At 48.3% G+C, this 24767-nt stretch overlaps 1 protein-coding gene across 1 annotated transcript in view; it reads left to right on the top strand.

Moving 5' to 3' along the window:
• The first annotated feature begins 7724 nt into the window (after nucleotides 1-7724).
• Nucleotides 7725-24767, top strand: part of LOC136629164 (gastrula zinc finger protein XlCGF57.1-like) — a 46064-nt gene continuing 29021 nt past the window's right edge. Inside the window, exons 1-4 of the mRNA XM_066605321.1 lie at nucleotides 7725-7794; nucleotides 7993-8172; nucleotides 8255-8378; nucleotides 8461-8525. Coding sequence (XP_066461418.1) covers nucleotides 7738-7794; nucleotides 7993-8172; nucleotides 8255-8378; nucleotides 8461-8525 — 426 coding nt within the window. The 5' untranslated portion in view covers nucleotides 7725-7737. The remainder of the gene's footprint in view (nucleotides 7795-7992; nucleotides 8173-8254; nucleotides 8379-8460; nucleotides 8526-24767) is intronic.

Below are 24767 nucleotides of genomic sequence, written 5' to 3'. Positions count from 1 at the left end.
CTCACAGAATTTATCTCTTGGTCTTGTATACACAATTTTTAAGCGTCTCAGACATAACAGACACAACAGCATACAAAATACCCCTAGACAGGTAACAAGGTGATTTTTCGAGTGGACAGACCTGTCTTTCAGTGAAGGTCCAGTCTGGATCAGGAACAGGCAGAAAAGCAGTCAGAACCCAGCTGTGACACAGGTAGATAAAGCAATCTTACCGTGTTCTGTAGATTTTCGGGCCCCTGAGTTCTGCGTGCCATCTGCCGATCTCTGTACGTTCCAGGCTGTGACCTCACAGATCCACTCGCTCACCCAGGGACTCCACTGATCTGGATTATGGTTTCTCCAGCAGGCTTTTGGGGTATTTTGTCGCTTCCAAATTGAGTATCGTGTGCACACATCATCGAACCAGAATCAGACACCAATGTTGGTCTAAAACTGGGAGAGTCTCTACAATGTGTAGAGGCTCAAGCCTTTTATTATAACACATGACAACCGCCCTTCAATGGGCGTGCAACAGATTACATCAGTAACATATAAGATTCTCATTTGTCGGATCATACAGAGTCTCCCGCCTCCCTACCCTCCCGTCCTCACGTCCGCCAAGGTATGGACTTTGTATTCTTTAGCATGCAGACAGCCTTAAGGAATTCTGTGTAGTTGACAAATGATTTGTTTAACTAGCTTGTGTTTGAAGAGTGGAAGGGGGCTGGGTATTGAACACAGGATATAAGGATATACACATAATACTATGGCCCTTAACTCTTAGAAGCTGGTTGTGCAACTTGTGTAACTTCTATGTACTTAACTAACATTAGATCAGACATCCATTGTCTAGCAAATACTATGATTAGATTGTGTGTGTGTCCTTTAAACTCCTGAGCTAAAAGTCATTACAATAGCAAAATACATTTGGGTTATATACGAATAGCGATAGACATTTTATACTAAATAATTATCATGTCTATCACACATTCAGCCAATCAGCTGGCTGGAATCGGCACCACGTGACTACACAGCGTGCACGCGGATTGCCTTCAGCAGCCATGTGCACTACACACTACACTTAAGCAGCACGGGGTTAGGTTTAGGGTTACCTAACCCCTAACCCCTAACCCCAACCACAACCCTAAACCTAACCCTAAACACAACCCTATACCTAACCCCGTGCTGCTTAAAGGGGTTGTCCCATGAAACCAAGTGGGGTTATACACTTCTGTATGGCCATATTAATGCACTTTGTAATATACATCGTGCATTAAATATGAGCCATACAGAAGTTACACACTTACCCCCTCCGGTGCTGGCGTCCCCGTCTCCATGGCGCCGACTAACGCTGTCTTCTCCTTCCATTAGACGCGCTTGCGCTGTGCGGTCTTCTGCTCTGTTCAATGGGGCCGCTCCGGCGTGCTCGCACCGAAGAGTTGGTCTGCGCATGAGCAGAAGACCTAGGGTTAGGTGCACGCTGTGTAGTCACGTGGTGCCGATTCCAGCCAGCTGATTGGCTGAATGCTCCGCGCCGGAGAACTGCGGCTGAAAAGGGAAATATGCCTACAGTATTAGTAATCCCCTCCCCTAACAGTCATGTGACCTCAGACCATGTGACTTCCTGTCCTCAGACCTCCTAGGAGCCCCTCCATTCCAGCATCTACCCCGGTGGAGGTATGAGAGACATATATTTCTTTTCCAGCACACTTCAGTAGCATTGACTAATCCAGCCGCCTCATTGGTTGTTGGGCCCCACGTGGTACACAGTGTGCAGGCAGATACAGTTACAGCTGTGCATCTAGGTAAGCTGCTGCCTGCGGCCGGAGGAATCTACAGGAACTTTAGGCTCATTTTTGGATATTTGCAGGTTTTCTCCTGCATGAGGGCCTGTATGGTGAGGATTATGGAGTCTGTTAGCATGTGCTCATGTGTATGGAGTGCATACGGTACGTGTCGTTGTGTGCGTGGTGTGCTAGTGCGTGTTCATGGAGAGCGATACAACGCTTTGTCCTCGATGCAGAAAAACCGAACTGAGGGGTACAGGAGCGTGTACATTACACATACAGCTCTGCTACATCCACAATACACATACAGTACAGGAGCGCGTACATTACACACATACAGCTCTGCTACATCCACAATACACATACAGTACAGGAGCGTGTACATTACACACATACAGCTCTGCTACATCCACAATACACATACAGTACAGGAGCGTGTACATTACACACACATACAGCTCTGCTACATCCACAATACACATACAGTACAGGAGCGTGTACATTACACATACAGCTCTGCTACATCCACAATACACATACAGTACAGGAGCGTGTACATTACACACACATACAGCTCTGCTACATCCACAATACACATACAGTACAGGAGCGTGTACATTACACATACAGCTCTGCTACATCCACAATACACGTACAGTACAGGAGCGTGTACATTACACACATACAGCTCTGCTACATCCACAATACACATACAGTACAGGAGCGTGTACATTACACACATACAGCTCTGCTACATCCACAATACAATACAGTACAGGAGCATGTACATTACACATACAGCTCTGCTACATCCACAATACACATACAGTACAGGAGCGTGTACATTACACACATACAGCTCTGCTACATCCACAATACACATACAGTACAGGAGCGTGTACATTACACACATACAGCTCTGCTACATCCACAATACACATACAGTACAGGAGCGTGTACATCACACACATACAGCTCTGCTACATCCACAATACACATACAGTACAGGAGCGTGTACATTACACACATACAGCTCTGCTACATCCACAATACACACACAGTACAGGAGCGCGTACATTACACACATACAGCTCTGCTACATCCACAATACACATACAGTACAGGAGCGTGTACATTACACACATACAGCTCTGCTACATCCACAATACACACACAGTACAGGAGCGTGTACATTACACATACAGCTCTGCTACATCCACAGTACACATACAGTACAGGAGCGTGTACATTACACACATACAGCTCTGCTAAATCCACAATACACATACAGTACAGGAGTGTGTACATTACACATACAGCTCTGCTACATCCACAATACACATACAGTACAGGAGCGTGTACATTACACACATACAGCTCTGCTACATCCACAATACACATACAGTACAGGAGAATGTACATTACACACATACAGCTCTGCTACATCCACAATACACATACAGTAGAGGAGCGTGTACATTACACACATACAGCTCTGCTACATCCACAATACACATACAGTACAGGAGCATGTACATTACACACATACAGCTCTGCTATATCCACAATACACATACAGTACAGGAGCGTGTACATTACACACATACAGCTCTGCTACATCCACAATACACCTACAGTACAGGAGCGTGTACATTACACACATACAGCTCTGCTACATCCACAATACACATACAGTACAGGAGCGTGTACATTACACACATACAGCTCTGCTACATCCACAATACATACAGTACAGGAGCGTGTACATTACACACATACAGCTCTGCTACATCCACAATACACATACAGTACAGGAGCGCGTACATTACACATACAGCTCTGCTACATCCACAATACACATACAGTACAGGAGCATGTACATCACACACATACAGCTCTGCTACATCCACAATACACATACAGTACAGGAGCGTGTACATTACACACATACAGCTCTGCTACATCCACAATACACATACAGTACAGGAGCGTGTACATTACACACATACAGTTCTGCTACATCCACAATACACATACAGTACAGGAGCGTGTACATTACACATATACAGCTCTACTACATCCACAATATACATACAGTACAGGAGCGTGCACATTACACACATACAGCTCTGCTACATCCACAATACACATACAGTACAGGAGCGTGTACATGACACACATAGAGCTCTGCTACATCCACAATACACATACAGTACAGGAGCATGTACATTACACACATACAGCTCTGCTACATCCACAATACACATACAGTACAGGAGCGTGTACATGACACATACAGCTCTGCTACATCTACAATACACATACAGTACAGGAGCGTGTACATTACACATACAGCTCTGCTACATCCACAATACACATACAGTACAGGAGCGTGTACATTACACACACACAGCTCTGCTACATCCACAATACACATACAGTACAGGAGCGTGTACATTACACACATACAGCTCTGCTACATCCACAATACACATACAGTACAGGAGCGTGTACATTACACATACAGCTCTGCTACATCCACAATACACATACAGTACAGGAGCGTGTACATTACACACATACAGCTCTGCTACATCCACAATACACATACAGTACAGGAGCGTGTACATTACACATACAGCTCTACTACATCCACAATACACATACAGTACAGGAGCGAGTACATTACACACACACAGCTCTCCTACATCCACAATACACATACAGTACAGGAGCGTGTACATTACACACATACAGCTCTGCTACATCCACAATACACATACAGTAGAGGAGCGTGTACATTACACACATACAGCTCTGCTACATCCACAATACACATACAGTACAGGAGCGTGAACATTACACACATACAGCTCTGCTACATCCTCAATACACATACAGTACAGGAGCGTGTACATTACACACATACAGCTCTGCTACATCCACAATACACATACAGTACAGGAGCGTGTACATTACACACATAGAGCTCTGCTACATCCACAATACACATACAGTACAGGAGCGTGTACATTACACACATACAGCTCTGCTACATCCACAATACACATACAGTACAGGAGCGTGTACATTACACATACAGCTCTGCTACATCCACAATACACATACAGTACAGGAGCGTGTACATCACACACATACAGCTCTGCTACATCCACAATACACATACAGTACAGGAACGTGTACATTACACACATACAGCTCTGCTACATCCACAATACACATACAGTACAGGAGCGTGTACATTACACACATACAGCTCTGCTACATCCACAATACACATACAGTACAGGAGCGTGTACATTACACATACAGCTCTACTACATCCACAATACACATACAGTACAGGAGCGAGTACATTACACACACACAGCTCTGCTACATCCACAATACACATACAGTACAGGAGCGTGTACATTACACACATACAGCTCTGCTACATCCACAATACACATACATTACAGGAGCGCGTACATTACACACATGCAGCTCTGCTACATCCACAATACACATACAGTACAGGAGCGTGTACATTACACACATGCAGCTCTGCTACATCCACAATACACATACAGTACAGGAGCGTGTACATTACACACATGCAGCTCTGCTACATCCACAATACACATACAGTACAGGAGCGTGTACATTACACACATACAGCTCTGCTACATCCACAATACACATACAGTACAGGAGCGTGTACATTACACATACAGCTCTGCTACATCCACAATACACATACAGTACAGGAGCGTGTACATCACACACATACAGCTCTGCTACATCCACAATACACATACAGTACAGGAACGTGTACATTACACACATACAGCTCTACTACATCCACAATACACATACCGTACAGGAGCGTGTACATTACACACATACAGCTCTGCTACATCCACAATACACATACAGTACAGGAGCGTGTACATTACACATACAGCTCTGCTACACCCACAATACACATACAGTACAGGAGCGTGTACATCACACAAATACAGCTCTGCTACATCCAGAATACACATACAGTACAGGAGCGTATACATTACACATACAGCTCTGCTACATCCAGAATACACATACAGTACAGGAGCGTGTACATTACACACATACAGCTCTGCTACATCCACAATACACATACAGTACAGGAGCATGTACATTACACACATACAGCTCTGCTACATCCACAATACACATACAGTACAGGAGCGTGTACATTACACATACAGCTCTACTACATCCACAATACACATACAGTACAGGAACGTGTACATTACACACATACAGCTCTGCTACATCCACAATACACATACATTACAGGAGCGCGTACATTACACACATGCAGCTCTGCTACATCCACAATACACATACAGTACAGGAGCGTGTACATTACACACATGCAGCTCTGCTACATCCACAATACACATACAATACAGGAGCGTGTACATTACACACATACAGCTCTGCTACATCCACAATACACATACAGTACAGGAGCGTGTACATTACACACATGCAGCTCTGCTACATCCACAATACACATACAGTACAGGAGCGTGTACATTACACACATACAGCTCTGCTACATCCACAATACCTAGTACACCCTTTTGCTCATTTTAACAATTTTTTAAAATGATAATCCTTCCTTCTAAGAGGGCCCTTAAACTGAAAGCTGACTAAAGAGGTTGGCACCATTTCCACTTTCTCTACCTCAGGTTGTGTAGCAGATGGCTTCAAAAAAGGTCCCTTTTTTCTAAAACTTTTGGATGTAAAACAAGGCCATGATGGATGCTCTATGTGCAACACAGCCTGAGATAAAGCCTATAGAAACCCAGGAATGACCAGACTGAGAGCTGCAGGTCTGTGCAGCTGTCACTTCATCTCTCACTTCCACCTTCTGTATCTCAGGCTGTATAGTGGCCAGGACCAACATTCCACATTATGGGCTTTAAAAGGAGCATAAAATCGGTCCTCCAGCCACAATACAGCCTGAGATACAGCAATTAGTAGCAAGGATGTTCCACCTACGTTATTACCTACTGGAGCGCCTCACTGAGAGATTCATGGTCAGCAAGAAAAGGGTTAAAGCAGCATGGTATTTATGCCACATAGTGAATGTTATGTGAGAGAGAAAATGTAATACTAGAATGGCTGATCTGTAGTCGCCTCGTCTCCCCAAAAATCAAGTAAAGAATGATCTAGAAGTCCTATACCCCTAAACAGCACTAATACAAACTGCAGCTCAGCCGGCAATAAACAACATCTCCCCCAGATCCACCAAAGGGGAATATGAGAAGTTCTGGGGTTCAGAATTTGGAGTGTTAGATATAATGCGGGTGACTAATTGGGTGAGGTTGGTTCGAGCTCGGAATCACTCTATGGACACGTCATGTGTTACTTGGGCTGAGTCTCCGCTTTACTAGGTGGGTTTTATAGCAGCATACAAATGGCTGTATGCGGCGGGTGTAACAGCCGTGTATTACAGGGGCCACATCATCCTGACATCACTGGGTACTCCTGTTATCACTAGTTAAGCACTAGAGGGTCCGCACCCTCGGGGGGGGGGGGGGGGGGGGCTGTAGATCATCCTGCTTGCTTCTCCGTATGTCTTACAGAAGCGCTGTTCTACTGAAACACAAAACAAACTCATTAATACAAAATACAGTTTCCTCAGCAGAAAGCAGCTTTAATCAAAAAGGGTAATTTTTAAAAAAGGAGTAAAAGATAACCGAAACTATAGAAATGTGTCATCGCCGTATTCTCACTGGCACACTGAAATAACAATCTTGTTATGTAATGGGAAAATACTTCTAAATGTTTTCCCTTATTATCTCCAGTAAATTTAGTTTCTTATGTTGTTTGTGTTTTTTACATTGGTTCATATTCTTTTCATTCAAGTTCCTACCAGATTGATTCATCAACGATGGAGAAGGACAGAAACAAGATGGCAGAAAGTGTATTAAATCTCACCCTAGAGATACTCTTCCAGCTGATTGGGGAGGTGAGAGATTCTGATGATGTCACATTATATCATTCTTATCTATGGTAATAACAGATGATGTCACTGAAGAGGGGAGAGATTCTGATGATGTCACATCACATCATTCTTATCTATGGTAATAACAGATGATGTCACTGGAGAGGTAATGGACTCTGGAAATGTCTGTAGTGATATTTATTAATGTCTCCCCACATACAGGATTACACAGTAGTGAAGAAGACCTTTAGTGATGGCTGTCGGGCCCCTGTGTGTGATGGGTGGGGAAGACCCCGGAGCCCAATATTGGGGCCCCCATCTCACCCCCTGATACATGAGGACATCAATGTACAGAAGATTCTAGAACTCACCAACAAGATGATTGAGCTGCTGACTGGAGAGGTGACGCTGCAGGGAATGTTGGGACATTATACAGTAACAGCACTGGAGGCTTCTGGGTAATGACTGTATATTGTGTTGTCAGGTCCCTATAAGGTGTCAGGATGTCGCTGTCTATTTCTCCATGGAGGAGTGGGAGTATTTAGAAGGACACAAGGATCTGTACAAGGACGCCATGATGGAGACCCGCCAGCCGCTCCCATCACCAGGTAAGAGACAGGACTAAATACACGGGGACTTTATTATCTGTATGTAAAGAATGACTTCAGTGTCCGTCTGTGTTTCCTGCAGTTCCATCCAGTAAGAGAAGCCCACCAGAGAGATGTCCCCGTCCTCTTCTTCCACAGGACCATCAGGTAGATGGAGATATCCCTCTGATCTGTAGAAGGCTGTGAAGCTCTTGTCTTTAGTCTTATTAGATGTCTTGTACTTGTGTGATGAGGCTGGTGGAGATGGCAGAATTACCGCTGACCAGAGACTAGAGATGAGCGAGCACCAAAATCGTCAGGTGCTCGTTGCTCGAGTCGAACTTTCCGCGATGCTCGAGAGTTTGTTTCGAGTAGCGAACCCCATTGAAGTCAATGGGCGACTGGAGCATTTTTGTATATCACCCATGCTCCGCTAAGGTTTTCATTGGTGGAAATCTGCAAAACCCCAGAAAGTGATGGAAACGACACAGAAACAGATAGGACAGGCGAGGGGCTACATGCTGGGCTGCATTTCAGATTCCCAGGTCCCACTATTAAGCCACAATAGCGGCAAGAGTGGGGCTCCCCCCTAACAATTTTTACTTCGGACAAACCCTCATTAGCAAGCCACGCCTTAGCTAAGCACCACACTACCTCCAACCAAGCACAATCACTGCCTGCGGGACAAACCGCTGCCTCTTCTCCTGGGTTACATGCTGCCCAACCCCCGCACGACCCAGTGTCCAGACCGCTCACAAAAGTGTCCCTGCACAGCCTTCAGCTGCCCTCATGCCACACACTGCATGCATAGCCACACCACCCTCATGTCTATTTCTCAGTACATCTGCAATGAGGAGGAACCGGAGGCACACACTGCAGAGGGTTGGCAGGGCCAGGCAGCGACCCTCTTTAAAAGGGGCGATAGCCCACAATGCTGTACAGAAGCAATGAGAAATCCAATCCTGTGCCACCTCCGTCAGAAGCTGCAAACGTGGGCATAGCAATGGGGAATCCATGTGCCCACACAGTATTCATTCTGTCTAGGTGTCGCATAGCTCAGTCGACACTGCAAGGGGAAAGCCATCTGGACTCTGCCCCCTACCCAAGTCAGTCAGTGTCTTTGTGCCAGACAGGTCAAACACCGCGATGGGAACTAAGTGGGCACCAACAGCATAGGTGGGTCCTAGGAAACCCAAGACATGAACAAAAAATAAATCTGAGCGGCCAAACATGGCAGACTTGCTCCGCGCCCACGACATAGGCCTCGGCCCACAGCTTCAGCAATCCTAGGCAGGAAGCGGACTTTCACTGCACCCAGGACATAGGCCTCTGCACAAACCCTCAGCAATCGTGGGCCTACAGCGGACTCCAATGCTACCGTAGCTGTGCACGTCTCATTAGCGCTGTATTGCTCCTGTAGTTTGTCCCAATGCAGTGCCCCGGATAGTAGAGCTTACGTCAGATGAAATACAGGTGGGCTTTGGCCCACACTGCATGCCCCAGTCAGACTGGGTTTTTTTATAAGTATACATAGACAGGTACATCTCCCTAATATGAAGTCCGTGTGGACTGACAGCATGGGTGGGTCCCAGGAAGCCACCGGCGGTACATAAATAAATCCCATTGCAGTGCCCTGGACAGCAGAGCTAACGTCTGAATAAATACAGGTGGGCTTCGGCCCAAATTGCATGCCCCAGTCAGACTCGAGTTTTTTAAAAGTATACACAGGCAGGTAAATCTCCCTAATGTGAAGTCCATGTGGACCGACAGCATGGGTGGGTCATAGGAAGCCACCGGCGGTACATTAATAAATCCCATAGCAGTGCCCTGCATAGCTGAGGTAACGTCAGATAAAATACAGGTGGGTTTGGCAACTATGGACCTATTAGTGCGGTTTTATTTCATTGGTTTTCAGAATGTGGCCAGGATTAAGTGGGCCATGGTGGGGGGCTTTCTTATTGTGTCGTTTAAGGTGAGATTCTTGGACTGCCGCCAGACGGACCACTGCGAAAGCATTTGTCAAGAATGTTTTCATTGCTGGAGGAGGAGAAAGGGGATGTTTTTGAGGCAGTACGTGTCCTGTCCCCGTGTCCGTGGTTATACGCACCTTCCCAGTGACCGCGTCGCTGAAAAGTTGTGGCGCCTGGGGACCTAGTAGCGCGGCCTCGCCACCATCATGTCTTTGGGAAGCCTCTGTTTCCACAACCCTGTAACATAGCAGTAGCAGCAGTATAGGCAAAGCTGAGAATTAGTAACATTTCAGTGGTAAGAGTATGGACAGACCCCTGTAACATTTCATAGGCAGCAGTGAGGACAGACCCCACTAACATTTCATTTGCAGCAGTATACACAGACCCCAGTAACATTTCAGTAGTATAAGTCTAGACAGACCCCAGTAACATTTCAGTTCCAGCAGTGTAGACAGACCCCAGTAACATTTCAGTTCCAGCAGTGTAGACAGACCCCAGTCACATTTCATTTCCAGCAGTGCAGACAGACCCCTGTAACATTTCAGTAGTATCATTAGGGACAGGCCCCTGTAACATTTCAGTAGCAACAGTATAGACAGACCCCAGTAACATTTCATTTACAGCAGTATTGACAGACCCCAGTAACATTTCAGTAGTATCAGTTGCGACATGCCCCAGTCACATTTCAGTTCCAGCAATGCAGACAGACCCCAGTAACATTAACGTAGAAGCAGTATGGGCAGAGCCCACTATTAGTTTCATTTCTGTTATAGCAGTATAGACATGCCCCAGTAACATTTCCGTGAAGCATTATGGGCAGAGCCCAGTATTAGTTGAATTACAGTAGTAACAGTATAGACCAACTAAGGTAACATTTCAGGAGCAGAAGTATCGGCAGACCGAAGTAACATTTCTGTTGCAGAAGTCTAGTCAGACCCCTCTAGCGTTACAGTGGCAGAAGTATAGGTAGGCAGAACAGAGTTACATTTCTGTAGCACAAGTGTAGGCCAACCCCAGACACAGTGGTGTACCATGAGTGCAGGCGAAGCCCATAAAATTACTTGGATTACATTGTAGGCGAGGGCCCGAAAAATTGGTGTACCGACAGTACAAATATACCCCAGAAAAATTGCCCATGCCCAACCCAGAGGACAGGTGAAACCTATTAATCGCTTAGCTTACTGTGGCTTAATTTGTAACTAGGCCTGGAGGCAGCCCAGTCAAAATAAAAATTGGTTCAGGTGGAAGTTTCAATGCTTTAATGAGAACTGAAACAGATAAATATTATTTTGAAAAGTAATGAGCCTTTTGGCCCACAGAAAAATTGCCCGTTCGGGGTGATTACGTGAGGTTTCAGGAGGAGGAGCCGGAGGAGGAGGACGAATATCATACACAGATTGACAAAGCTCTTCAGGTAGCGCTGCTGTCCGCTGGTGGAGAAGAGAAGTCTGGGGAAATCCAGGCTTTGTTCATCTTTATGAGTGTAAGCCTGTCGGCGCTGTCAGTTGACAGACGGGTATGCTTGTCCGTGATGATTCCCCCAGCTGCACTAAACACCCTCTCTGACAAGACGCTAGCCGCAGGGCAAGCCAGCACCTCCAGGGCATACAGCGCGAGTTCGGGCCACGTGTCCAGCTTTGACACCCAGTAGTTGTACGGAGCAGAGGCGTCACGGAGGACGGTCGTGCGATCGGCCACGTACTCCCTCACCATCTTCTTACAGTGCTCCCTCCGACTCAGCCTGGACTGGGGAGGTGTGACACAGTCTTGCTGGGGAGCCATAAAGCTGGCAAAGGCCTTGGAGAGTGTTCCCCTGCCTGCGCTGAACATGCTGCCTGATCTCCGCGCCTCCCCTTCTACTTGGCCCTCGGAACTGCGCCTTCTGCCACTAGCGCTGTCGGATGGGAAGTTTACCATTAGTTTGTCCACCAGGGCCCTGTGGTATTGCATCACTCTCAAACCCCTTTCCTCTTCGGGAATGAGAGTGGAAAGGTTCTCCTTATACCGTGGGTCGAGCAGTGTGTACACCCAGTAATCCGTAGTGGCCAGAATGCGTCTAAAGCGAGGGTCACGAGAAAAGGCATGCTAACATAAAGTCAGCCAAGTGTGCCAGGGTACCTGTACGCAACATATGGCTGTCCTCACTAGAAAGATCACTTTGAAGATCCTCCTCAGGCCATACACGCTGAATGGATGAGAGGCAAGCAGCATGGATACCCTCAGCAGTGGGCCCAGCTGTCTCTACTGAGATATAGAAATGAGGGTGCTCTGACTATCCAGCGACATACTGTCTTCCCCTGCGTCCGTTTTCGCCCGCAAAGCATCAGCCTTTATGCTTTGCAGAGAACTTCTCAACAGGCATAGCAGAGGAATGGTGATGCTAATGATTGCAGCATCGCCGCTCACCATCAGGGTGGAGTCCTCAAAGTTTCCAAGGACCTGGCAGATATCTGCCATCCAGGCCCACTCTTCTGTAAAGAATTGAGGAGGCTGACTCCCACTACGCCACCCATGTTGGGGTTGGTATTCCACTATAGCTCTACGCTGCTCATAGAGCCGGGAAAAAATGTGAAGCGTAGAGTTCCACCGTGTGGGCACGTCGCACAGCAGTCGGTGCACTGGCAGATTAAACCGATGTTGCAGGGTCCCCAGGGTGGCAGCGTCCGTGTTGGACTTGCGGAAATGTGCGCTGACCCGGCGCACCTTGCCGAGGAGGTCTGACAAGTGTGGGTAGCCTTTCAGAAATCGCTGAACCACCAAATTAAAGACGTGGGCCAGGCATGGCACGTGCGTGAGGCTGCCGAGCTGCAGAGCCGCCACCAGGTTACGGCCGTTGTCACACACGACCATGCCCGGTTGGAGGCTCAGTGGCGAAAGCCAGCGGTCGGTCTGCTCTGTCAGACCGTGCAACAGTTCGTGGGCCGTGTGCTTCTTCTCTCCTAAGCTGAGTAGTTTCAGCACCGCTATGCTGCTGCGCGACACCGACTGCTGGCGATGTGCTGCTGCTGACACGTCTTGATTGTGAGGTAGAGGTTGCGTTGGAGAAGGAGGAGGAAGGTTGAGTGGAGGTGGCATACACCGCCGCAGATACCAGCACCGATCTGGGGCTCGCAATTCTGGGGGTGGGTAGGACATGAGCGGCCCCAGGCTCTGACTCGGTCCCAGCCTCCACTAAATTCACCCAATGTGCCGTCAGGGAGATATAGTGGCCCTGCCCACTTGTGCTTGTCCACGTGTCCGTTGTTAAGTGGACCTTGCCAGTAACAGTGTTGGTGAGGGCACGTACAATGTTGCGTGAGACATGGTCGTGCAGGGCTGGAACGGCACACCATGAAAAATAGTGGCGACTGGGGACAGAATAGCGCTGGACCGCCGCCGCCATCTTGTTTTTGAAAGCCTCAGTTTCCACCAGCCTGTAGGGGAGCATCTACAGGATGATCAATTTGGCTATGTAGACATTTAAAGCTTGAGCGTGCAGGTGCGTGGCGGCGTATTTGTGCTTTCGCTCCAATGATTCTCTTAGCGACAGCTGGACGCTGCGCTGAGAGACATTGCTGGATGGAGCCGAGGACAGCGGAGGTGAGGGTGTGGGTTCAGGCCAGAAGACAGTCGTGCCTGTGTCGTCAGAGGTGGGTTGGATCTCAGTGGCAGGTTGATGCCCAGAGGGAGAGGCAGTGGCGCAAGCCGGAGGCGGTGAACGGCCTTCGTCCCACCTTGTGGGATGCTTGGCCATCATATGCCTGCGCATGCTGGTGGTGGTGGCTCCCTGGCTGATCTTGGCACGACAAAGGTTGCACACCACTGTTCGCCAGTCGTCCGCGGTCTCAGTGAAAAACTGCCACACCTTAGAGCACCTTTGCCTCTGCACGGTGGCTTGGCGCGAGGGGGTGCTTTGGGAAACAGCTGGTAGATTATTCGCTCTGGCCCTGCCCCTACCCCTGGCCACCCCACTGCCTCTTCCAACCTGTCCTGCGGCTGCAATTGCCTCCCCCTCTGAAGACCTGTCCTTAGTTGGCTTATCACACCAGGTGGGGTCAGTCACTTCATCGTCCAGCGGCTCTTCCTCCGAATCCTCTGTGCGCTCCTCCCTCGGACTTACTGCCCTTACTACTACCTCACTGACAGACAACTGTGTCTCATCGTCATCGTCCTCCTCACCCACTGAAAGCTCTTGAGAAAGTTGCCGGAAGTCCCCAGCCTCATCTCCCGGACCCCCGGGAACTTTCCAAAGGTTGGGCATCGGTCACGACAAACTCCTCTGGTGGAAGAGGAACCATTGTTGCCAATCTGGGCAGGGGCCCGAGAAAAGTTCCTGGGAGTCTGCCTGCTTATCAGAATGTGTGAGTTTCATGGAGTGAGGAGGCTGGGAGGAAGGAGGAGCAGCAGCCAGAGGATTCAGAGTTGCAGCAGTGGACGGCGTAGAAGACTGGGTGGTCGATAGATTGCTGGATGCACTTTCTGCCATCCACGACAGGACCTGCTCACACTGCTCGGTTTTTAATAAAGGTCTACGACGTGGACCCAAAAATTGTGATATGAAGCTAGGGACCCCAGAAACTGTCCTCTCTCCTACTCCCGCAGCAGCCGGCTGTGATTCGCCTGGACCAGGAACTCGGCCTATAACCACACCCTCACTTGCAATTCCGCATCCTCGCCCGCGTCCACGTCCTCTACCCCTACCCTTCAGCATGGTGGATTAAAGGAGATGTCCCGAGGCAGCAAGTGGGTCTATACACTTCTGTATGGCCATAATAATGCACTTTGTAATGTACATCGTGCATTAATTATGAGCCATACAGAAGTTATAAAAAGTTTTATACTTACCTGCTCCGTTGCTGGCGTCCTCGTCTCCATGGTGCCGACTAATTTTCGCCCTCCGATGGCCAAATTAGCCGCGCTTGCGCAGTCCGGGTCTTCTCCTCTTCTCTATGGGGCTCCGTGTAGCTCCGTGTAGCTCCGCCCCGTCACGTGCCGATTCCAGCCAATCAGGAGGCTGGAATCGGCAGTGGACCGCACAGAAGAGCTGCGGTCCACGAAGACAGAGGATCCCGGCGGCCATCTTCAGCAGGTGAGTATGAAGACGCCGGACCGCCGGGATTCAGGTAAGCGCTGTGCGGGTGGTTTTTTTAACCCCTGCATCGGGGTTGTCTCGCGCCGAACGGGGGGGGGGGTTTAAAAAAAAAAAAACCCGTTTCGGCGCGGGACATCTCCTTTAAGAATTGAGCAGACACTGAGCGGTGTAAATATTTTTTGGAATTATTGCCGCGCAGTTGGTGCCTGTCAACGGTTATACAACGCAAAAAGAAGCCTGAGCTAAATTATAAGGAAGGATGCAAGCAGGACGAGCTGAGCACTATGCAGTTGAGATTCACCTCCAGTCCCACAGGCCACGCAGTAATGTGCACTGGGTTACAAGCACACGGAAAAAAGGAGTCCTTTTTAAAAATTAGCCTTTTGCCAATAAAATGCAGGCAATGGAGCGTGTATTGGACTCTCCCTCTATGGCTGTCTGGCACCGTACACTGCGGCGGCAGCTGTCCGGTAACCCAGAGCGCAGAAAAATAATAGTGCTTTTAAAACGTGCACTTGGAGGCAGAGAGCGCTTACGTAACGCTAACTGCCTCCAGCAAAAAATTACACTGAAGGCTGAACTGAGGCTTTGCAGTGCAATGCTGAGGTACTACAACTCCCAGCAACCACGGAGTTAAATGCACAGGTAGACAGGATTCCACACTACCACTGTCCCTGCCTTACCAATACTTCCCCTATACTACTTAGTACAGACTGCAGCCTGAGAACGCTATAGCTGTAATGGGGCTGCACGCCAGATATACAAAAAAAAAGCAAAACTGCTCCCAGCACCCACAACAGTAGTGCACTAGGTGAGCTGTGGCCCTAAGAAGGACCGTTGGGGTTCTTGTAGACACTAACACTCTCCCACCAGCAGCAGCAGCACTCTCCCTAATCTCTGCCAGTGTGTGTCTGAGGCGAGCCGCGGGCGGGGCTGATTTAAATACTCTAGGGTCACTTGATCTCGCCAGCCACTCACTGCAGGGGGGTGGGATAGGGCTGGAACGTCACAGGAGGAAGTTGTAATGTCTTCCCTGCATTTCTACTGGCCAGAAAATGGCGCAAATCTTTCAGGGAAGGAAATGGAATTGACTAATACCGCGTGGTGCTCGGCCCGAGTAGCGAGCATCTTGAACACCCTAATACTCGAACGAGTATCAAGCTCGGACGAGTACGCTCGCTCATCCCTACCAGAGACATTAGATCAGTTGTGTCAAACTCAAGTATACCAAGGACCACATCAGCGTTATGGTTGCCTTCAAAGGGCTAATTGTAATTGTAAGACTGTAAATGAGGTAGCAGGCTGGATTTGATCCAGGGACCTTAATTTGACACATATGCATTAAAGGGGTTGTCCCGAGGCAGCAAGTGGGTCTATACACTTCTGTATGGCCATAATAATGCACTTTGTAATATACATTGTGCATTAATTATGAGCCATACAGAAGTTATAAAAAGTTTTTTACTTACCTGCTCCGTTGTTAGCGTCCTCGTTCCCATGGAGCCCGACTAATTTTCGCCCTCCGATGGGCAAATTAGCCGCGCTTGCGCAGTCCGGGTCTTCTGTAGTCTTCTATGGAGCCGCTCGTGCCAGAGAGCGGCTCCGTGTAGCTCCGCCCCGTCACGTGCCGATTCCAGCCAATCAGGAGGCTGGAATCGGCAGTGGACCGCACAGAAGAGCTGCGGTCCACGAAGCAAGAGGTTCCCGGCGGCCATCTTCACAGGTAAGTATAGAAGTCACCGGAGCGCGGGGATCAAGGTAAGCGCTCCGGTAAGCTGTCTGTACGTCCCTGCATCGGGGTTGTCTCGCGCCGAACGGGGGGGGGGTTGAAAAAAAAAAAAAACCCGTTTCGGCGCGGGACAACCCCTTTAAATGAAGTCCGTGGGGAAAGAATGATCAAGGTCCGCTTTTCCTAAAACGTGATCATTTTTTGGAAGTTTCACCACTCAACAAGCCACAAGTAAACAATGCAACTGAATTTTGAACCCTGTAATACATGCAGGGTATATTTCTAAAGCTGAAAACATGGCTGAGAGTTAAATAATTAAAAATATATTTCTGTCTTTCCCTTAACCCCTTAGTGACGGCCCCATTGCCTTTTTATGCCTTGCCTGCTGGACTTAATTCCTAGAGGATGTAAAAACATGCCTCCTCTAGGAATGAAAGCTTGGCATGCTCAGGACGTGATAGCTTCATGCTGCCGGTTACCGGAGGTAGCCGACAGCATGGAGCTGTCATCCAGGACCGCAGGACCCCACCCCCGGTCACGCGATCACCGGTAAAGTTACCAAAAAGTTAAAAGCAGTTGAGATTTCAGCTCCCGTAACGGATCAGATCCGTAAGGGGAGCTGAGAGTACTCAACCCCCCCGCCCCCCGCCCTCCTTTGCACTGTCCGGCATCATCTTCTTTCTTCCTGGCCCTGCCGCCGGCATCTGCGCGCCAGACGCATTACGTCATGCGCAGAGAGCCGTGAGGCCCCGGGAATTTTTTAAACTCCCTGCTCCCGGCTAGTGTGAGTAGCCGAGAGCAGGGAGCTGTCACTGGAAGCCGCTGTATGCGCTTCCCGGTCACATGATCGCTGCTATCCAATGGATAGCAGCAATCATATAAAAGTAAATAAAAAAGTTTAAAAAGTGAAAAAAAAGAAGAAAAGTTTGTTTCATCTCCCCTCATGGATCATATCCATGAGGGGGGATGAAATTAGGTACCTTAAGCCCCCAGATTTATCCGCGGACCTTCCCAGCTTCTGCGCACGCGTCCGTCGCCAAAATGGCGGACGCAGGCGCAAAAGCCACAGATTGGCGGGGTAATTTAACCCCTTAATGACACGGCCTATTTTGGCATTGAGGACCAAGCGATTTTTTTTTTTTTTTTTTTTTGGTATTTTTCCATCTCAATTTTTCAAACGCCATAACTTTTTTATTTTTCCGTCGACCTGGCCGTATAAGGGCTTGTTTTTTGCGTGGCGAGCTGTGGTTTTATCGCTGCAACTTTTGGGTACATTGACTATATCGTTTAATATTTTTTTTTTTTTTTATGATAACGGAGAGAAAACGCATCAATTCTGCCATAGATTTCTTTTTTCTTTTTTTTTTTACAGCGTTCATCATGCAGCATAAATGACACACTAACTTTTTTCTGCGGGTCGGTACGGTAACAATGATACCAAAATTGTTATATTTTTTTTTAGGTTTTTACACTTTTTTGCAATAAAACCCCCTTTTTTTTTAAATCTTTTTTTTTTCTCTATAGCTGCATTCAAAGTAAGGTAACTTTTTTATTTTTCTATATACGAAGTTCTATGAGGGCTTATATTTTGCAAGACGAGCTGTAGTTTTTATTTCAACATACAGGTAGTCCCCGACTTGCGAACAGGTTCCGTTCCGGGAGCCCGTTCGCAAGTCCGTTTTGTTCGCAAGTCGAACAAATGGTAGTATGGAGCGGGATCGCGGGTGGATCCCGCTCCATACAACGTCGGGTGCCGGCTGTTCTTACAGCAGGCACCCGGCGGCAGCAGTTCCGACGAGCTGCACCGCTTGTCCTAACTGTTAACACTTTAAATACCGCTCTGACAGCGGTATTTAAAGTGTTAACAGTTCTGACGAGCAGCGCGGCTCGTCGGAACTGCTGCCGCCGGGTGCCCGCTGTAAGAACAGCCTGCACCCGACGTTCAGGGGGCCCGTACAGCGTCCCACGATGAGATCGCGGGACGCTGTGCGGTTGCTAGGCAGCCGGGGACCTCCTGAAAGGCCCCAGGGCTGCCTATGCAGAGTGCCTATCAAGCGCACGGCTTGCTAGGCGCTCTGCATAGACAGCCCTAGGGCCTTTCAGAAGGTCCCCGGCTGTCTAGCAACCGCGATGTGACCGGACAGGCTTCTATCAGGCTTGATAGAAGCCTGTCCGATCCCTGCACAGTATGATGTAATGCCATAGCATTACATCATACTGTGCAGAACAGATTGTTCGTATCTAGCGAAATTCGTAACTCGAATGTTCGCAAGTCGGGGACTATCTGTATTTTATTGGTTTTATGTTGCATATATAACATTACTTTAACATATTATGAAAGTGGTGTGATATACACCTCACCGACTTAATGTTGCAACTAATTAAGAAAAGACAAGAAAAACATTATGAAAAGCAATATGTTAATATGTGCGTTATGTTCTGATAGTTGACAGACAAGGGGAGGTATGATATACGGGGAGGGCGGGGAAAGGGGGGGGGTGTCGAGGAGGGATCCAGGTTAGTGCCTTTTGGTTGTCCCACTACTCGAGGTATGAGTTGGCTACTCACAGTTACCGTCTTGTAGCCACCTGGTGATTAGAGGAGAGTTACGTGCGTCTATCCAGACTGCCCAGGTGCGGTAGAAATTGTCGGCTCCGGTTGTATCTTCCTGTGATCTTATTCTCTCTAGTCTTTCGATCTCATCTAAGGCCCCCACCCATGCGCATCTAGGGATTTCTGTGTCCTTTTTCCAGAATCTGGGTATCACTTGCCTCGTGGCCATAATGAAAAATTTCAGCAGGCCTTTTTTGAGTGAGTGGGCGCCTAGTGGAGGGAAGGATAGAAGTGCCACCTCAGGTGTCAGGGTCAGTGATTCCCTGCACACTCTCTCGTATAATTTTCTCATGTCTCGCTAGATGGGTCTGATCATGGGGCACTCCCACCATATATGTAGCATCGAGCCCACTTCCCTGTGGCTTCGCCAACACATATTAGAAGCCGATGGGAATAGGGCGTGGAGCCTCTCTGGTGTCATGTACCATCTTGACAAAATCTTAAAGTTCAGCTCCTGCAGCCTACTTGCCACCGACATCCCATGGGTGTGCTGGAAAGCTTTGCTCCAGAGCTCTCCGGGAAAGGATCTACCCAGGACCTCTTCCCATGCGGCAACCCACCTGGGGGTGTGACCACCCAGCTTCTCCTCCAGTAGCTGGCTATATAATATTGACACGGTATGCTTGGGCGCCTCCCCTCTGCTGCATAGTTCCTCAAACGGGGTAAGGTTTAGGCTCCACCCCCGTTCCGGCCTCACTTTTCCTAGGTAGCTACGAACCTGCAAATATTGCATCCATGAGCCCGGGGGAATTCCTCCTGTCCCCTGTATAGTCGCCAGGTTTCGTATGCCCCGGGTGTCCACCACCTCCCCTGTCCTAGCTTCCGTTCCACTGGGTAGGAATCCCAGGCTACGAGTGCCCATTGTTGCTGGAATTTGTGGGTTTCCAGTTAAGGGGGTAAGGGGACCCGAGACCGTTGTCTGGCAGCCCCCCTTCCATGCCCCCAGCAGGGTGATCATCAGACCCGATGCCTCCGCCCTCTCCCAGTTGACCCCCTTAGGGATCCAGAATGCTCCTTTTGGTGAGAAGGTATTATTCTCGTTTTCGATTTGTACCCACAGTTTATCTGATTCGTGGTGGTGCAGGTCTAGTATTAGGGTTCCGATCGTGGCTTTGTGGTATAGATATAGGTCAGGTAGGCCCACCCCTCCCTTTGTTTTTGGTTTGGATAGGCTTTTATGGCTGAGTCTTTTGGAGCCTCCCTTCCATATGAACCGGAGTATCAAGCTTCTCAGTCTGTTATAAAAGATTTTCGGGGGGTTACAAGGTGCTGATTGGAAGATGTACAATATCCTAGGGAGGATATCCATCTTAACCGCTCTCATCCTACCAAACCATGACAGCGAGCCTCTTGCCCAGCCCTCCATGTCCTTTTTCAGGGTCAGTAGCAGTGGCTTGTAGTTCAACTCAAACAGCTGGGTTGGGTCGGTTGGGATATGAATTCCCAGATATTTGAATGAATCGCTTCTCCATTGGAATGGGAAAGCTGCGGCCATATTGCTGACTTCCTGTTGTGGGATGGTAATATTTAGGACTACCGACTTCTGAGCATTTACCTTATAGTTGCTGAACTGGCCAAACGTAGCGAACTCCTGCATAATATTGGGGAAGCTGACGTGTGGTTCAGTGGCATATAACAGGAGGTCGTCTGCGTAAAGTGATAATTTGCGTTCCTCTCTACCAGTCTGTATTCCGCGTATTGAGGGGTTGTTCCTAATTGCGTTGGCTAGTACTTCCATAACTATGATATATAATGTGGGGGACAGGGGACACCCCTGTCATGTGCCGTTCCTAACCTCGAAAGGAGATGACAACTTACCATTGACCCTGACCTGTGCCGAGGGGCGATGATATAGGGCCATTATCTGATTTAAAGCTCTGGTGCCGAGTCCCACCCTACGGAGGGTCGTTTCGAGAAATTGCCAACTGATTCTGTCGAACGCTTTTTCAGCGTCGACAGAGAGGAGGCATAGAGGGGTTCTTTTCTTTCTTGCCCGGTCGATTAGGGCCAGGGTCTTTATGGAGTTGTCTCTCGCTTCTCTCCCTAAAACAAAGCCCACCTGGTCTCCGTGGATAATTCGGGGAATTGCGGGATTTAGCCTGTTTGCTATCATTTTTGAAAAGATTTTTAAGTCACAGTTGATGAGAGAAATTGGTCGGTAACTACCGCACGACAGGGGGTCCTTCCCGGGCTTGGGTATCAGGACTATGTGTGCCTGTAGGGCTTGGGACGGGAAGGGGCAGCCCCCCGAGACCTCGTTAAAGGCTTTCAGTAACATATCTGAAATCAGGTCTCCGCAAATCTTATAGAATCTCGGGGAGTACCCGTCCGGGACTGGGCTTTTCCCCGGTTTAATTTCTGAGAGTACACGTTTGAGTTCCTCTGGCTCGAAATCTTTTTCCATGCCCTCGGATTCCTCTTGTGAGAGGGGCTCCGGGGCATGGGAGTCTAGGTACTCTGACAACGCCCGTGTGTGTTGGCTCTCCGTTCCCGCCCCCGCCTCGCTTATGTTGTATAGTCTGGAGTAAAATGATCTGAATTCTCCCAATATTTCTTGCGGAGTGTGAACCCTCCCTCCTCTCGCTGAGTTAATGGAGTGTATGTGTGGGTGGGCCGTTCTTGGGTGTAATGCTCTGGCAAGCCAGCTACCACTCTTGTCCCCATATTCATAATATCCGGCTTTCAATTTATCTCTATTGCTAAGGGCTCTTTTATCTAGTATGTCTAGGATTTTGTTCCGGAGTTCCGATATCTCTGTTTGAAGGATAGCGGACGAGGCTGCTTTATTAGAGATTTCCTTTTCGTTAAGTTCCCTTATTAATTGAGTGAGGCGTGCGGTGTGGTCTTTTTTAATCCTAGCGCTGTGTGAGATAAAAACGCCTCTCAACACGCATTTTAGGGTTTCCCACTTAATTGGGGCGCTAGTGGGGTCTGATACATGATCCTTTTAAAAATTTTCTATGGTCTTTCTAACATCCTGTACGCATGCCGTGTCTTTAAGTAGACTTTCGTTAAGCCTCCAGGTATGGGTCCCCCTCTCGGTGTCCCCCGGGCCCAAGGATGCAAATACTGGGGAGTGGTCAGACCAGAGGAATATGTCCAAGGAGCACTTGGGGGCCCCGTCGAGCAGACCGTGTGATATAAATACGTAGTCAATCCTACTGTATGAATTGTGTGCCATGGAGTGAAAACTGTAGTCACGCTTACCCGGGTGGAGAATGCGCCATAGGTCGATTAGGTCCATACTTACAAGTATCCTCTGTACCTTGCGAATAGCTGCTTTGGTTAGTGTTGAGCGTCCCGTGGAGGAGTCTAGTCGGGGTTCCATGCACATGTTGAAATCACTGCCTAGCACGATCGGTGTTCCTTCTGCGAATTCTGCGAGTTCCCGGAGAGCTCTGGAAGCGAACCCCACCTGTCCCTGATTAGGAAAGTACAAATTGGCAAATGTAAAAATTTTGTTAGCCATGAGTATTTTTAGGAATATGTACCGCCCTTCTTCGTCCGACTTTTGAGCCAGCACCTCTGGGGCTATTGATTTATGAAAGGCTATAGAGGCCCCACAGGTTTTGTTCTCCGGGTGAGTAGAGTGGAACCATTTAGAATAATATTTGTTCCTGCTGCAGTCCGGCATGCCAGTTCGTGGCAAATGTGTTTCTTGAAGCATCGCTATCATCACCCCTTTCCTGTGGAGCCTGTATAGTACCTGGTTGCGTTTGTTGGGGCAATTGAAGCCCTTTACGTTAAAGGAGCATATCGTCAGATTGGCCATTGCGACATGTTGGGGGTATCATTGGCATGTGGTGAGTGTCTTGGTGCTTTATCATTCCTGAAGGCATAACCTGGAGCTGGGGAGGGTATGGACAACACATGAGGGTAGAGAGGGGGGGGGGGGGAAAACATGGATCCACATGTGAACAGTGATAAGTAAACTACAATAAATTTTGCGTGCAGTCGTGGAGAACATTCTAACACTTATAGACGACCAACGTCTATGCAGCAATGTGATGCTGCGGTCCCTAGTGGGGGGTGGCTGGGTGGGCCGAGGCCAAGAGCCACGCCTCCCCACTCCACTTCTATCATGAAACATTATGATGGGCATCCAGACCTGTTTAAGATTAGGCTAAGAAGGGTAAGTGGATATGACGAGTTAAAGAGGGTGAATAAGTATATGTATGCGTATTAGTATAGATGAAAGGAGAAGGAGTTTCTTATGTTGGAAGGAGACTAGTAGGGTCCTTCGACTGCGAAGCCTGGAAGGCCTACTGTTAGGTGAGGGTGGAGCATGCATGAAATGATAGAGAAATGTAGAGTACAAGAGGATGGCCTAAGTGCCCGGGGTCCTGGGATGAGCCTCCCAGGAGACTGCATATCTTTCTGGATATGTAATTAGCCAGTCCTCTTGTATCCATTCGAATGGTTCCTTTAGTGGTTTTCGTGTGTCGTTACAGTCTAAAGATTCTGTGTTAAGTTCTCTGGAACCTTGTTGAGGTCTGTGTTTGGTTCTTTGGGGTCTTCCCTCTGAAGTCATGGTTAGATGAAATCTCTTGTCCATTCATGACAGTCTCATTTAGGCCGTTCTCTTGATGGACGGGTTCTGTCTTCTTTATGTGGCTGTTTGCGCTTGTGGTTGACTACTTGCCATTGGCCTCTTGGGGGGGGGGGTGTCGGGGCGCTTGTTTTCTGCCACTCCGATAGCGAGACCATCGGAAGTTTCAGCGCTGTGAGGAACTTGGGTAGATCTCCCAGCGATCTAAATGTGACTGTCTCGTTCCCTGTGCCCGCTATCAATTGAAAGGGGTATCCCCATCTATACGGGATTTCTTTTTCTTTTAGTATTGTCAGTAAAGGCTTTAATGCTCGATGTTGTTGGAGTGTTCTCCTTGAGAGATCTGGCAATATCAAGAGGTTTTTATCCTGGAATTTTATCGGGCCCTTGGATCTGATCTGGCGTAGGATTTCTTCTTTTTCTTTATAGAAATGGATCCTACACACCACGTCTCTCGGTCTTTCCGGGTCTATTGATC

The sequence above is a fragment of the Eleutherodactylus coqui genome, chromosome 5, assembly GCF_035609145.1.
Source record: "Eleutherodactylus coqui strain aEleCoq1 chromosome 5, aEleCoq1.hap1, whole genome shotgun sequence".
Taxonomy (NCBI): Eukaryota; Metazoa; Chordata; class Amphibia; order Anura; family Eleutherodactylidae; genus Eleutherodactylus; species Eleutherodactylus coqui.
The sequence above is the reverse complement of the archived record's forward strand: the minus strand, read 5'-3'. Positions and strand labels throughout refer to the sequence as shown.